We start from the raw sequence: 14,814 nt of genomic DNA on the forward strand, positions 1-14,814 counted from the left end.
GGGAAAACCAATTACAATTAAAAGGGGTGCTGATATATGTGGGGTTTGCAATAAGGTATATGAAAGCTACATTTTTATTACATTGTTGATATTGTTAATGCCTATATCTGTTGTGTGTGTTATTGCAGCTGAGATATAGAACCCTCCCCCCTCCTCTTCCCCCCCCTCAAGAAAAGTAAAACAGTAAGTAGGTTCATTTTTTCAACTACCAGCAAAACCAAACAGGTCCTTCTGTGAGTACTGTAAGGAATTGGTATCTCAGCCCATTGAACTGAATGGAAAGGCAAGAGCTGGATAGAAACAGCAAACCATACAGTTCAAAGACGAACATCTTACCATTCAGCTGAAGAGCAAGGTCTCTAGTGGAGAGGTCAGTTCGGGTCTTATGCTTATGTCCGTATTACCCCCCCTAGTCTCTGTAAGTCGCTTTGGATAAAAGCGTCTGCTAAATCACTAATAATAATAATAATAATAATAATAATAATAATAATAATAATAATAATAATAATAATAATAATAACAACATCAACGAACGCTTCTTTCTTTTGGACTTGGGCCAAAGCCAGTAGGTGTGATGAAATAAACACTAACGAATCAACAGTACAAAAAAAACCCCAATATTTTATTTATAACCTTATTTTGTGTATGAACTACAAACTCTGGTTTCAGGAATCATTCTTTTTCAAAGGTCATGGATGGGTGTTTACATGAAAGTCAAGATTGTATTTTTCTTTCACAGCATGGTTTTTATTTTCAAACAGGTTGGCACATGTAAAATAAAATAAAAAAAAACAACTTTTTTTTTCTTTATATAAATCTACTGCTAATACAGCATTCCCTGTGAAAAAAACAAAACATTCTTATTGGGTTCTTTTGCTTTTACAGAAGAAGACACAATAGACCAAAATCTCATCACTAAAATTCACCATAAAAAAAAATATAATGAAAGATTGATCAGAATTTTTACAAAAAAGGAAATTGCATTTCCCTTGCAAAGGTGAAGCAATCTCTTTTCCAATGGAAAACCAAATACAGCGGTGGAAACATGGTTTAAATGGTTTAGAAGCGTGGTAAACTCTATGTAAAGTGCCTTGAAATGCTTATGAACCACTGTTGGGCGACTGTGAAGCAAACCTCACAAAGGCTCTGAGGTTTCTACTATGGGCGCAGTGACCTTGAGAGCAGCACGGGTGTAATGAACAGTATGAATGAGCAGAGTAGTATTAAAAGAGCAGAAGCACTTTGCTTCGTGAAGCAATACCTATTAGCTGATTCAAGACAGGTGTGAAGGAGGCATCAACAGGGTAGAGGGCTAATAACTTCCCAATTCTCCTTTAAGGGATGATCTTATTTTTAACCTCATGGATCAGAACAAAGTAAAAGCATGGTAATACATGGAGAAGCACTGTAAAGCCCAAAGAGGTACGGTATTAAAAAAAGCATGGCAAACCACGGTAAACTGGAAAATGCATTGTGTAACTGGGGAAAAGCATGGGAAAACTGCAATTGTACAGTGGTAAACAAGTATTGCATTTCATATAAAGACATCTTTTTTTATTTTTTATTTTTTTACAATTTGTGTAATTAATCAGAGTGGTTTGTCCATACATTTTTATTTTATCAGAGTAAGTCTTCTGCTTTCAACAGCAAACTGAAGTGCAGCGGTACAGGCAGCTACACCTGTACCAGGTACTGTTTGTGATGGCCCTGCGATTGTAGGGGATTACACCTCTGTAGAAAATGGGGCAACCCGCTTCAAATCTACCCCTAGGCTTTAGGCCACAGACTACATAAATAAAGTCATGTTACTAGTCTTTCTGTTCTCTTGTATTGCCCCTATTGCATTGTTGTAACATCACCCTTTAAACTATTCGTCACCTGGGGGGCTGCTTTATCAAGGTCTTTGAACACAATTTGAATAATGTTTTGTGAAAAGAAATGTAAACTGTTATTATTAACTGGTAACAAAGAAAATCTCAATTCTCATTAAAACAGACTTCGTTTTTACTGGTTTGGTAGCACATTATATTCTCAGTGGAGACAGACACTATCATTTTCTAATACGTGTTATATTAAGGAGTGGGTGTGAGCAGTATAGTATTGAGAATGCACACTGTTCTAAATATAAGCTGACAGTTTACCTTGGCCCTTCCCCTTGCACAGCTATTTTCTGTTTTAGTTGTCTACCATAGATATATGTGACCAAGGCTTCCTTTATAGAATCAAATGCCAACACTATCTAATATTTAATATACTGTACCTGTACTGTGCATGTAAAAGATACAGATTTGTTCATAAAAGTTTTAAGTTTTATGGCCATATTCATGCAAGTGTCAGTTAAGTAGATGCTGCATGTGTATTAATATCAAAGTATAGTACATTATCAATGTACAATTGTCCTAATGGCTATTTCTCATAAACTCCTCACAAGACAAATGTTTCTGCTAGTCCCTTGAACCTCAGCTTAATGAGAACTGACTGTATTTAAGGAGGAATACAATGCATGCCTAAGGTTGTTAGCAGTTTTGTAACATTTGATTTTCCTTTCACACAATGGTGAACATTGCATTGTGTAATGCTCTTTACAAATCACACTTGAAAGACCCTGATGTTATTCTAAAAATAAAGACTTGGCCCTGTGACCCCAGTTAGACACATTTCCTTTGTTTGTGTAGACAGTTGGCATCCTGTCGTGTTTACTTGATTTCTGTTACTAAAAACTGCTTAACACCTGTTCCCTTAAAGTTCAAGCTGTTAACACGATAATTTGCTCTACTAGATAATGTCTGCCCTTTGTTCACCTTGGATGAGGTGAGTCAACTATAAGTAATGAATGCCTTCAAGCTAAAACAGTGTCAACAATAGTTTTACCTCAGAATGTAGTGTTTCGTGTTTAAAGTATGTGATTCTCTCATGCATATTAGGAAGGTTTCGTTGTTTAATTGTTCCTAATTAGGCCTTCATTCTGGTCTACTTCATAGTTGGTTAATATCTGCATGGAGCAGCTTAGAGCTGGACAATCTAAAAGTGTGGTCTGTTAGGAGCTCCATTCTGGGGAGAAAAGGATAGAGAGTGTCATTATCAAAACATCCTTACAAATATACAGATGGCGGCAGGGGAATCACAGTTCACAGGCAATCTCAAGAGGAATTTGCAGGATGGTCACATGAATGAGATGGGAATCGGGGTTGATGGTCAACGCATTGAAGTTATTTGCATCTACCAGCATGGCATTTTTTGCAGAAGTAACACTGCTCATAAAATCAAAAAGAGACAACGTAAAATTGTAATTTTAACAAACAGCCCAACAGTGAGTTCAGAAGACTTGGCAGGCAAAAAATAGAAGTTGAATAACAAATAAAATACCATTGTTAAACTCCAGTACACAAATCTCCAAATCGAAGGTTTACCCTTGGGGTGTTCTAAGTTCTTCCTATTTTATATTGGAAACCTAATGAAACTGCAGGTTCATTCATACCTGAGTTTTGTGGTGGTTTATTACATGTTGTAAACATTAAGTTTCATTTAATATGATGCAAACTTACGAAAGATGGATCTGATGCTAAATTTCAGAGTATACAAAACCCTTTAATTATTAAAAGCATTTCAAACCACCTATCACTAACTGCCCCAAATAATCCCCATTCCCTCCCCAAGCAACTGGATATGACCCCAAAATAGGAAGGCAGGTACTTGATAGCACACTCCCTTTGGCACATATTCTTTCTCTTGATATAGTAACGTTATTGCATTCACACCTCTTGAAAATAGTATTTGAGAAATATTAATGAAAAATGCTTAAGGTATGCATAAACCTGAGGTATGCTCCTAAATGAGTAAGTTGAAACATAAGATTTACACAGAGTTTACAAGAACCATGAATCACTATTTTCCAGTGGTGAAATAAAAAAAAAAAAGAATCAAGTGCAACAAAAAAAAAAGGATTTTTGCAGAATACATGATTTTTTCTTGTTTTAATCACAATAGATCTTTTTTTTTTAATAAATAAACTCTTTGTTTTGTAAAGACACTTTTTGAAACAGTAGACATAGCCTATTTCTTGGTGTCATTGATCAACTGTCTCACCTTTGCATGTCCTTCTTTTTTGTTGAATTATTCAGGTTTTTATTATGAAAGAAATTAAATTTGGGTCTCTTGTACATTGTCTTTTGAGGTTGCCCGCATTAACAAAGGTTCATGCGCGGAGCTGTGTATGGAATTGATTGTGTTGCCTGTGTGGTTATATGGAATCTTATAGGAGTTGTAGTGGTTAAGGTGTTCGTGCTCCAGCGGGGGCAAGGTCAGGTGGCTTTCCAGAGGTGGACCTCCTGTGATTTCTTCATCCACATTGATAATCTCAATTGTCCTTGTGGGGGCATGGTGGTTCTGCCTGTGGTGCTGCTTGCGCATTTTGTAGAAGATGATAAGCATGACAGCAGCCATAAGTGTGATGGCCACAAAGCAGCCAATGATAATCTTAGTGGTCTTCATCACTTCATCCAGTCCATTTAGGCTTCCTTCTGTCACAGGGATGGTAAAAGTCTTCTCTGTGGACTTGGTGCCCCGGGGGGTAAGGGGGGTTGTGGTGTAGGTGGCCTCCCAGCCACTAGAGGGCGTGGGACTCGTATTTTGCTCTGTGGTCCTACCCTCATCTTGAGAGGGCTCAATGGTTTCCACCGTAACAGTTGTGAAGTAGCTAAAGGTGCTGTTCTCGGTGGCAGAAACGTTAAGCGTGGCAGAGGCTGTTGTATTTCCAGCTGAATTGCTCACCATACATGTATAAGTTCCTGTATCCTGTGCAGTAACATTGGTAAAATTTAATGTACCATCGTTGAGGACCGAGATCCGAACCTTGTAAGCCCCATGAGTCATTATGGTTCCATTGGGCGTGATCCAACTGACTGAAGTCAAGGCAGTGGATGCCCGGCATTTAAGCTCTGCAGCCATGCCCTCAGTCACATTAAGGTCACCAGGGGGCTCCACAATAACAGGAGCATAGCAAGTGAAGTAATTCTGGTCCAGCTCCCCAATATAGCGCCCCTTGAGGCTGGAGGGTGAGTGGCAGCGGGCACAGCAGCTTGTGTTGGCAGGCACCATCTCCTTGAGCCACCAGCTGAGCCAGAGGATGTCGCAGTTACAGTTCCAAGGATTGTGGTGCAGGTGGACCCTTTCCAGATGGTGGAGGGGCGTGAAGAGGTCATGGGGGAGCAAGGTCAAGTTGTTGTGGGCTAGGTTCAACTCCACCAAGGACTGCAAGTCATCAAAAGAGTTCCTCTCAATGGCCTGAATCTGGGCATGCATCATCCACAGCTTCTGCAGGTGAGTCAGCCCCTGGAAGGATCCCGGTCGGATGATGGAAAGTTGGTTGCCTGAAAGCTCCAGCTCATCCAGTTTGACCAGAGGCGTGAGGTTGGGGATCTCTCTAAGGTTGCACATTCCCAGGTTTAGGTACCTGAGGTTCGAGAGGCCCTCAAAAGCCCCTTCGGAGATATAGGAGAGGCGCTTGAGCTCTCCCAAGTCAAGTCTCCGTAAGGAGGGCACCCGATTAAAAGCGTAGGAGGGGATGCTCTCGATGGGGTTGTTCCTCAACCACAGCTCCTTCAGCTTGGAGAGGTATTCGAAAGCCCCATTGGGGATCGTGGTCAGTCTGTTATCAAAGAGCTCCAAGGTGTTGAGACTGGCCAGCCCATTAAAGGCCCCAATCTCAATGTTGCGGATGTGGTTCTTGCTGAGCTGCAGGATCTCCAGGTGGCGCAGGTGCTTGAAGCTGTCCACTTTAATTATCTGGATCTGGTTCTCCTGCAGATTCAGATAGCGGGTGTTGGTGGAGATGCCGTCGGGCACTTCCCTGAGTCCACGTCGGGTGCAAATCACTTTGCTGAACTGGTTGCTACAGGAACACACTGAAGGGCAAGTCTGGGCTCTCACCAGGCCAGCCACCACCAGCAGCTGAAGAGCCAACAGCAGCACAAGCAAGGGATCGGACAGGGCCCTGTTCCACCTAGGACCTCTCATTGTCTGCTGCGGGTGCGATGTCATCTTGTTCAACGTTCATAATTTATTGGCTGGTGGACCTTTATTTTGGATCCTGTTGTCTTAGGCAATCTGAAAAGAGAGATGAGAAGCACATGGTTAGGAGAAGGCTGGTTCAGGACAATGCTTGCTGTTTTCATTTTAGCACATTTTTGTCTATTAAATGACTGAAATGGCTGCTTCTTGTGGTGTACTGTGTACTACTTACTGTTGTATTGTTTGTCCATCATTGGAACAATTCATGCCCTCTACTTTCTTGAAAATCGCTAAAAACACTAAATATATATTATATGTATTATATTATATATGCATTCTCAAAATAGCAAGTTTAATGCACTGTGTTTATTTTTCTTTCTACACAGGTGAATAAGGGCTTTTGTCCAAAAGTCCCGAATTGATGGCTGCCAGGTCCAGTAGAGATAACAACAGGCTTGTATATAAAAATAATATAGAATATTGTAGGTTATATTCAAAATAAAAACATGTATTGTAAAAGGCAGTCAAAATGACGGCTTTGGTGGTTCTAGGTGGGCGGCATTATAACTTATATGTTTTTTTAACCTTATTTTCGCAATCCTGCCATTCAAACACTGTCACTGTATTTAATATATGTATTTAGGAAAAGTCAAAAATGGACAACTGCATAACTTTCAGACATGCAGAGTAATTTAAATTTGAAAACCTCAAACCCTCAAAATGACTGCTGTGGCGGTTCTACTGTTAAAGAACGCAAACCTAAATGTTTCTTTCTTTCTTGTTTTGTGTATGATAAACTATGAAACAGGTTCCATCGTAATTGCATGCAACTTACAGTATTATTTGATGTCCTGCATGGCTCGTTTTTACTTTTCTGAACATATTATTAGATTGAATGCATGTTTAATACATTCCTTTGTTTTAAAATAGATTCCTGGTAAATCAATTGCCCATGTAACAACCTCGATTTATGAACTTTAAATTAAATAGATTGTGGTCTATTTTTAGTTGTTGCAACGTGTAGATCCACTATCATTTTCAAAGCACGATATTGAGAACAGGTTTATACATTATAATAAAATGCAGTTATTGTTTTTAAAAATAATACCTTACTATACTACCCACAATCAAAGAAAAAAAAGTTTTTTTTTCATTGCATGGTACCTCTGTTATGATGCTATGAATACGTAACCATCATTGGTTTGTGTTAACATGCTTTGAGAATATTTTACTGTGGTTTACTACACTTTCAATGTCACAGTATACTGCAGTTTGTTTCATGATCAAATTGTGCCTGCATATAATACCCAAAATAATACAAGGTGTCAGGCCTGAGACACATGCAAATAACTGTTCAGTGATTTACATTCCAGTGCTCCCCCACACACACAGCTTTACACCGCAGGGAATCACCACTCAACCTCCAGATTGACAGCTTCATACACTTTCTGTATTAGAAAGATAATTCCACCAACTGAATGAAACATTTAGCGTTAATCTTCAATAGTAATGCACTAGAAATCGCTAAAGTTATTCATTAAAACATGAACTGTATTCAATCCTGCCCCTGCATTATACAATTAGTGGGGACACTCACTAATTTTCCATTATGTCAGTGTAAAATATGAATTATTTACATACACAGTACAAAGCATTACAATCTTTCTAACAATATTAATAGTAACAAGAAAATAAATCTGTTAACAATGGTGTGGCAACAGAAAAATACAAGAAAATCCCTGGTCCAACATAACTAAATGGAGCCTGCCAGTGTATTAAGGAATATTTTTATATTGAAAACCATAAGGGCCACTCTGATAAATCACTTGTATGTCTTATGTTAAATTATATGGGTGTAAAACTGACCACTTTTAGACCACAATCCCTGGTGTAGTTACAAGACATGTGACTGTACATTTCTGAATTTAAGAATTCAGGGGGGGGGGGGGGGGGGGGGAGTCGCCTGACCCCTGCAGTATAACTGCTATAACAAATATATATATATATATATATATATATATATATATATATTACAGGTTAAGAAAAGTTATGGATTTCAGCAGTGTACCTGTCAGGGACTACATTTCTTACTGTGGTCTGTTCACATTTGGGAATTATAGAAAATGTGAACTTTCAAAACCGGCGCTATACAAAAACCTAGCTGACAAAGGAAATATGTTTGCCGGTTCTGGTAAGATTAGGCAGTAAACAATTTCTTACTATGTTATGGCAAGGTTGAAAAGTCAGGTGAGTAGCTGGGGAGAGCTGGAGCTTAGCTTTTTTTTGTTTAACATTACTACTATTTTGATTTATTTATTTAGGCTTGTATATGCAGTTTTAGCATGAACATTATTTAAGCATCTCTCCTCAGAAATAGTAAACAGAATAACCCCATCCCCATGGCTATGCAATGTTTCTTACTCTGACATAATGTTTTCCTGACCCCAAGCAAAGCCATGGTGGTCACATGCAAATTGACCCCTTAGCGATCAAGGGGGGCATGCACAAAACTGAAATACCATCGAGATTACTGGCTAAACACCTCTTCAGTCACGTAAAGGTCTTATGCAGCAATGGTGTCTAAATTAGTCATTATTTAAATTAATTAAATATTAATTCTGTACATTATATTAATCTTGCTTTAATCTTGCATTGGTTCTTTAGGCTAGTCTGCGCGACTGTTCTTCTTAATTGTACTCAAACATGATATTTCCCATTCTTGAATGTTACATTTACAGACCCTCTCTGACATCCCCATACAAAAGCCCTCCATCCATCAGAGTATTTTCCTGAAATAACGAATGCCAAAGTTGTGGATATTGACCTGCTCCAGAAATGAGGAATTTTTACCCTTGACCCCCATTTGGACCCTCTGTTGAGGTCTCCTCACCTTTGACATGGTGGCAGCCTTGTGGGAAATCATTGGAAAGGTATGATTGATTCAGCCTGAGGGTGGCTGTATATCTCCTGGCTTGAGATAAAGTGAAGTCAAGGCCTTTCAACTAGATTACATTTAGATCATTTAGATCAGTATTTTCTGAATTTTATTAACATGTTTGGTATGATACTCCAGAAAGACATTTTGAGACCAGTTCAATGAACTGAGCTGGAAAAATAGTTTTATGAAAATACTCATAAACAGAGCAAATGTCATGATAATCTTCAAACCCCTTGTTGAATCACTGCCTTCCTATGTTAGACTCTACACATTTTCTAAAACAATTGGATCATTTCAAAGAACATTACCCTTGTGATAATATTATTCTTTTTGCAATGGACATTAAAAGCCTCTAAACTGTTATACCAAATAATGAAGGGTTCATTGCATAATGCACTTTCTTGATGAACGGATAGTGAAAGAACCTCCAACAGATATCCTTCTGAGACTGGCTGAACTTGTGCTCACATTGAATTGATTGATTTTTACACTCAAGTAAGGGGTGTTAGCATGGGAACTAAAATGGGATCATCATATGCTTGCCTTTTTGTGGGATCAGTTGAAACTAAATGTTTACAGCAATACAATGAAAACACACATACACTATATCTTAGGGACATTGATGACATCTCTGGAATTTCCACTAACTCCAGTGAGGTTTTAAACAGTTCATTCATTCATTCAGTAACAAATTTCCACCCAGCCCTGGATTTCACCTAAAACATATCAGAAACAGGCAATAGAATATCTTTCTTAGACATTTCTATCACTGTTTTGAATTCCACCATTGTCTAGTACAAACCAACTGATTCTCATTAATATCTGCAGTATGATTTCTCACACCCTAAGGCTTGCTGTGACTCAATTCCCTATTCACAACTGTTAAGACTCAGATGTACTTGCAGCGATGATCAAGATTTCTTTGCCAAAAGTGAGGAAATCTGTGTGTCTTTTGGAAATTGTGGCTTTCCAGATAAGATCATCACTAAAGCTAAATCCTGCATTTCAAATATAAATAGAAAAAATGCTTTATATAATAACAATATATAACACGCAGATGATATAATCCCTCTGGTCCTCACTTACCACCCTACCAACAGAAAGATACAGACAATTGTGCAAAGAAACTTTACAATTTTACAACAAGACCCATCTACAGCGCCTATTTTCAAGACTCCCCCCTTGATGTCATATAGAAGAGACAAGAATATAAGAGAATATGTGGTACACAGTGCTATTCGTCCTTCTGGGGAACCTTTGAAAGGCACATATCCATGTAATAGACCACGATGTAATACCTGTAAATACATTCATTCTGAAACAGAGATTAGAGGCATTAAATCTGCATTCAACATTCATGAACATTTTACAAACTGGGAACTTTGGAACCTCTGGGAATGAACATTATATTCTAATAATCATGACAACATCCACAGAATTTTTGTATAATTACAAAAACAACAAGTTTACTGCACTGTGTTTACTTTTCTTTTTAAACAGCTGAAGGGCTTTTGTCTGAAACATCCTGAAAATATATATTTTTTTAATCTTTTAAACCTTTTTTGTACATTTTCTTTCATATGCCCTCAAATTTTGTACGCTGCAGTTTATACACTGAGTGTACAAAACATTAGGAACACCTGCTCTTTCCATGAAATCGACTGACGAGGTGAATCCAGGTGAAAGCTATGATCCGTTATTGATGTAATCTGTTAAATCCACTTCAATCAGTGTAAATGAAGGGGAGACAGGTTAAAGAAGGATTTTTAAGCCTTGACACAATTGAGACATGGATTGTGTACTGTATGTGTGCCATTCAGAGGGTAAATGGGCAAGACAAAAGACTTAAGTGCCTTTGAACGGGGTATGGTAGTAGGTGCCAGGCGTGCTGGTTTGAGTGTGTCAAGAACTGCAACGCTGCTGGGTTTTTCACGCTCAACAGTTTCCCGTGTGTACCAGGCCAGTGGTCGAAAACGGTTCATTGATGAAAGAGGCCAAAGGAGGCTGACACGAATTGTGCAGCGCAACAGACGGGCTACAGTTAGTCAACTGACAGTCCAGTTCAACATTGGTGCCGAAAGACCCATAAAAGAATGCACAACTCGTCGTACCTTGACACGAATGGGGTATGGCAGCTGACGACCTAACAGAGTTCCACTTCTTTCAGCAAAACACAAGAAACTGCGGTTGCAGTGGGCTAAGAAAAGAAAACACTGGACACTGGAGGATTGGAAAAACATTGCCTGGTCTGATGAATCCCGGTTCCTGCTGTTTCACGCTGATGGGAGGACTAGGGTATGGAGAAAACCACATGAGTACATGCATCCATCATGCCGTGTGTCAACATTGCAGGCTGGTGGTGGTGGTGTGATGGTGTGGGGTGTGTTTTCGTGGCACACATTGAGCCCCTTGGTAAAAGTGGAGCAACGTTTGAATGCCACAGGATATATGAACATCATTGCCAATCAGGTGCATCCCTTCATGGCAGCAGTGTATCCATTTGCTAATGGATTTTTTTCAGCAGGATAATGCCCCATGCCACAAGGCTAGGATTGTCCAGGAATGGTTCCACGAACATGACAGTGAATTCAGCTTACTGCAGTGGCCTGCCCAGTCACCAGATCTCAATCCAATTGAGCATCTGTGGGATGAGATGGAATGAGCTATTCGGAGTAGAGATCCACTACCAGCCAACTTGACATAACTGTGGGAAGCATTGGAGTCAACATGGGCCAGCATCCCTGTGGAATGCTTTCGACACCTTGTAGAGTCCATGCCCCGACGAATTGAGGCTGTTCTGAGGGCAAAAGGGGGTGCAACTCAGTATTAGGAAGGTGTTCCTAATGTTTTGTACACTCAGTGTATATATACATTAAGCATGACATTGGGTAGAAGAATTCAGACTCGGAAATCAATGTTGGAGTTTACTATGCTTAGTGGTTAAGTGCAATTATCCTGTAAATCAATGTTGGTTTACTATGCTTGGTGCTATTTTCTTGTTTGTTTTAACATATAATAAATGCTTTTTTAAAAGCAAGTCATAAATAATAAAAAAGGAGAGTGACCCAAACAGAAGACTGTATGTGCTGTTTACATTAGCATAAGTTAGTCGGTTGAAACTAGGCACTGTTTTTACCAAGGCACAGCTGCAATGACCTTGGGTGACTTTTTGTTCAAGTACAGACCTGGGTGTTCAGCTTGGAAATCCATCTCAGGGGCTTAAAAACTTAAGGTCGGCTCTTGTGCTCAATATCTTAATCAGAAACTACAACTGTGTCAAATGATTTATCTTGTTAACTGAAAAACACATTACAGCCACCCGCCATCCTTCTAAACAAACAGAAACCCTACGCTTGCTGATTGTGATGTACAGTATGTTCAGTGTGCATGTATGACTTGGCTTCTGACGGCTCTGCCAACTCTCTCTGGAACCCTCTCCTCTCTGTTTACTGTACAACCTTTTCAAAATGGTCCAGACACAACATAATGTTACAACAATATGACTGCACTAAATCAACAACTAGCAAATTGCTGTTTGCTGCTACTGTGTATCTCAATATGAATGTTTTGGTTTATTACAGAAAACAATCCAATAAACCACTCTCCCTTTAGAAGTATGTATTTGTATGTTCTTCGTCTATTGATTGTGAAACACGTTCAGTGTTTGCTCCAGGACTTACAGACAGAGGGTCAATGTGGCCCCCTCTCAAAATTTTAGGGGGACATTTTCTTCAGTGAGGGGGTCAATATGTTTGATTCAGAACCAACCACCTTTTGTTTCTGAATAAAAATAAAACTGTAAAGATGTACAACCAAGGTGTCTCTACAAAACTCACTGTCACTTTTGGGGACAATATTGGGAAATGTGTCACAGTGCTGCTGGTGTATCACTGAGTAGAGGATATTAATTGTACCAAATCACATTAGAACAGGGCTTTTCAATCATTTTAAGCTGCGTACCCCTTTGCAAAAAATGTAGTCCACTGAGATAGTCATAAAATTAAAACAGAAAAAAGGTCTGTACAATAACATGATACAACAAAACGCACAAGCCTTGGAGTGTGTGATGTATACAATTATAAAAGTTATAGTATTATAAAAGAAAAAATATATATTATATTTACTTTAGGCTAAAATAGTCCCTCAGACAGGTTTCTAGTTGTTGGAAACATCATCATTTTATTGTAAATACTAATTAATTAAAATCAACAAAGCCTCCATGCTAGCCTCAAATCACTCAGTAATAACATTGGACGATTCCATGATAGCAAATGGCAATCATGTATTTTTATTGATAATAAAATTATAGAAAAGAAGGCAAAGAAAAGTTCACTGTCCACGCATCTCTACAGCTGACCTCATTACGAAAATATATTATTAGCATTTTTAAATTATTGGTGATTAAAACGTACATTACTGATGCTAATTAAAAAACTATATAAAACGCTTACCTAGTATATGATGGATGTCCCTGCTTGTTATCACACAACTCACTGGTGACGGCAGGGAAATTGGAGAGAGCTTCAGTCGCAAGACATTTTTGGCGTTTTTAATCTCTAACGGTATTTCGTCTTGATCGCCCTTTGCTGGTAATGTTCTAGTATTGAGCCAACAATCCATATTTTTTCACTGGATTGAAAGCTAAAAACTCTTAACTCTCACACCAGACGTAACACATGGCAATACTAGACCGCATGGCAATACTTTGGTTTCTGTGTTTTGAAATGTAGTACTTAAGTTACAATAAACTTTAATCGGCTCATTGAAAAAAAGAAATATCGATTTACAGGCACGAACGCAAACAGGAAATAAAATGTTAAAGACTAGGCTTTTAGTTTTTTAAAATAAGTATTTTTTTTTTTTTTATCCAAGACAGATCAACTGTTTATATGACATTTAAACAACAGGGCTTATTTAAAACGTACATATTTAATATGTAAATTAGTCGCGCGTGAACTGAACGCTCTGTCACAGCTCGTCAGTCTGGTGTCAGCGATTAAATGTTGATTACGTGATAAAAGTTTGCAATAGACTGGCAAGTGGTACTAAATAAAATGCGTTGTCTGCCATTTCAGAATTTTTCTCGCGTACCCCCAGGGGTACGTGTACCCAAGTTTGAAAAGTGCTAGAAGAAACCACATTACTATACAGTTTAATAGTAGTAGCATTTAAATGCCATTGTCCAGACTGGTAAATTCTTACCTTCCAGCTTCCCCTTTATTTTGACAATTTACATATAAAAAATTGCATTTTTTTTGTTTACATTTTTTATTCTTAGCCCCCAAGTAAATATTTTGGACAGTTTTCAAAACAATTGTTGCTTTATTTTAACAACACACGTTGGTGTTGTTGATATGATGAACGCGTATATCTGCTTCAGGTACTGTATTTAATTTTTTTTCAAGGTTAAACGATGGCCCGTGTTACACAGAACACAAAATAAAATGTCAAATATACAATATATTTCGTTGGTTTTGTGGATTTGCTATATTTTCTTTTAAACTTATTTTAATACTGCACATGATGATATGGTTTTGAAAATGCTACTTACCAAAACCGTGACTGCACGTGAACTGTATTACATAATAATTTCCTTTATTCCGATTCCATTCTGGTGTTTTTCTCAGTGCAAGATGTATATACAGTGCTGTATAAAATCACATACACACACACACACAGACACACAGAGAGACAGAGAGAGAGAGAGAGAGAGATTACAAATTTCACATATTTTATAACGTTACCGTAGTCTACTTTTTTTTTTTTTTTGTCAATGATGCGGTTTTCGTTTCGCAAATCTACTGCACACAGCATTTCTAAGCACAAATATCATAGCCTGCAATTCAAAAGTCATTGCCGAAGCTGAT

At 38.4% G+C, this 14,814-nt stretch overlaps 1 protein-coding gene across 5 annotated transcripts in view; it reads right to left on the bottom strand.

Annotated features, from left to right (window-relative positions):
• Positions 1-601: 601 nt before the first annotated feature.
• LOC117431948 (leucine-rich repeat-containing protein 4C-like) overlaps positions 602-14,814 on the bottom strand; it is a 575,203-nt gene continuing 560,990 nt past the window's right edge. For 4 of the 5 annotated variants that reach the window (XM_034905148.2, XM_059002177.1, XM_059002178.1 and 1 more), the window contains one exon: positions 602-6,105. In XM_034905148.2, coding sequence (XP_034761039.2) covers positions 4,141-6,039 — 1,899 coding nt within the window. In that variant the 5' untranslated portion in view covers positions 6,040-6,105 and the 3' untranslated portion in view covers positions 602-4,140. Of the gene's footprint in view, positions 6,106-14,498; positions 14,595-14,814 lie in introns of all 5 variants that reach the window. The other variant, XM_034053255.3, reaches the window with a different exon arrangement.

This window comes from Acipenser ruthenus, chromosome 27, assembly GCF_902713425.1.
Source record: "Acipenser ruthenus chromosome 27, fAciRut3.2 maternal haplotype, whole genome shotgun sequence".
Taxonomy (NCBI): Eukaryota; Metazoa; Chordata; class Actinopteri; order Acipenseriformes; family Acipenseridae; genus Acipenser; species Acipenser ruthenus.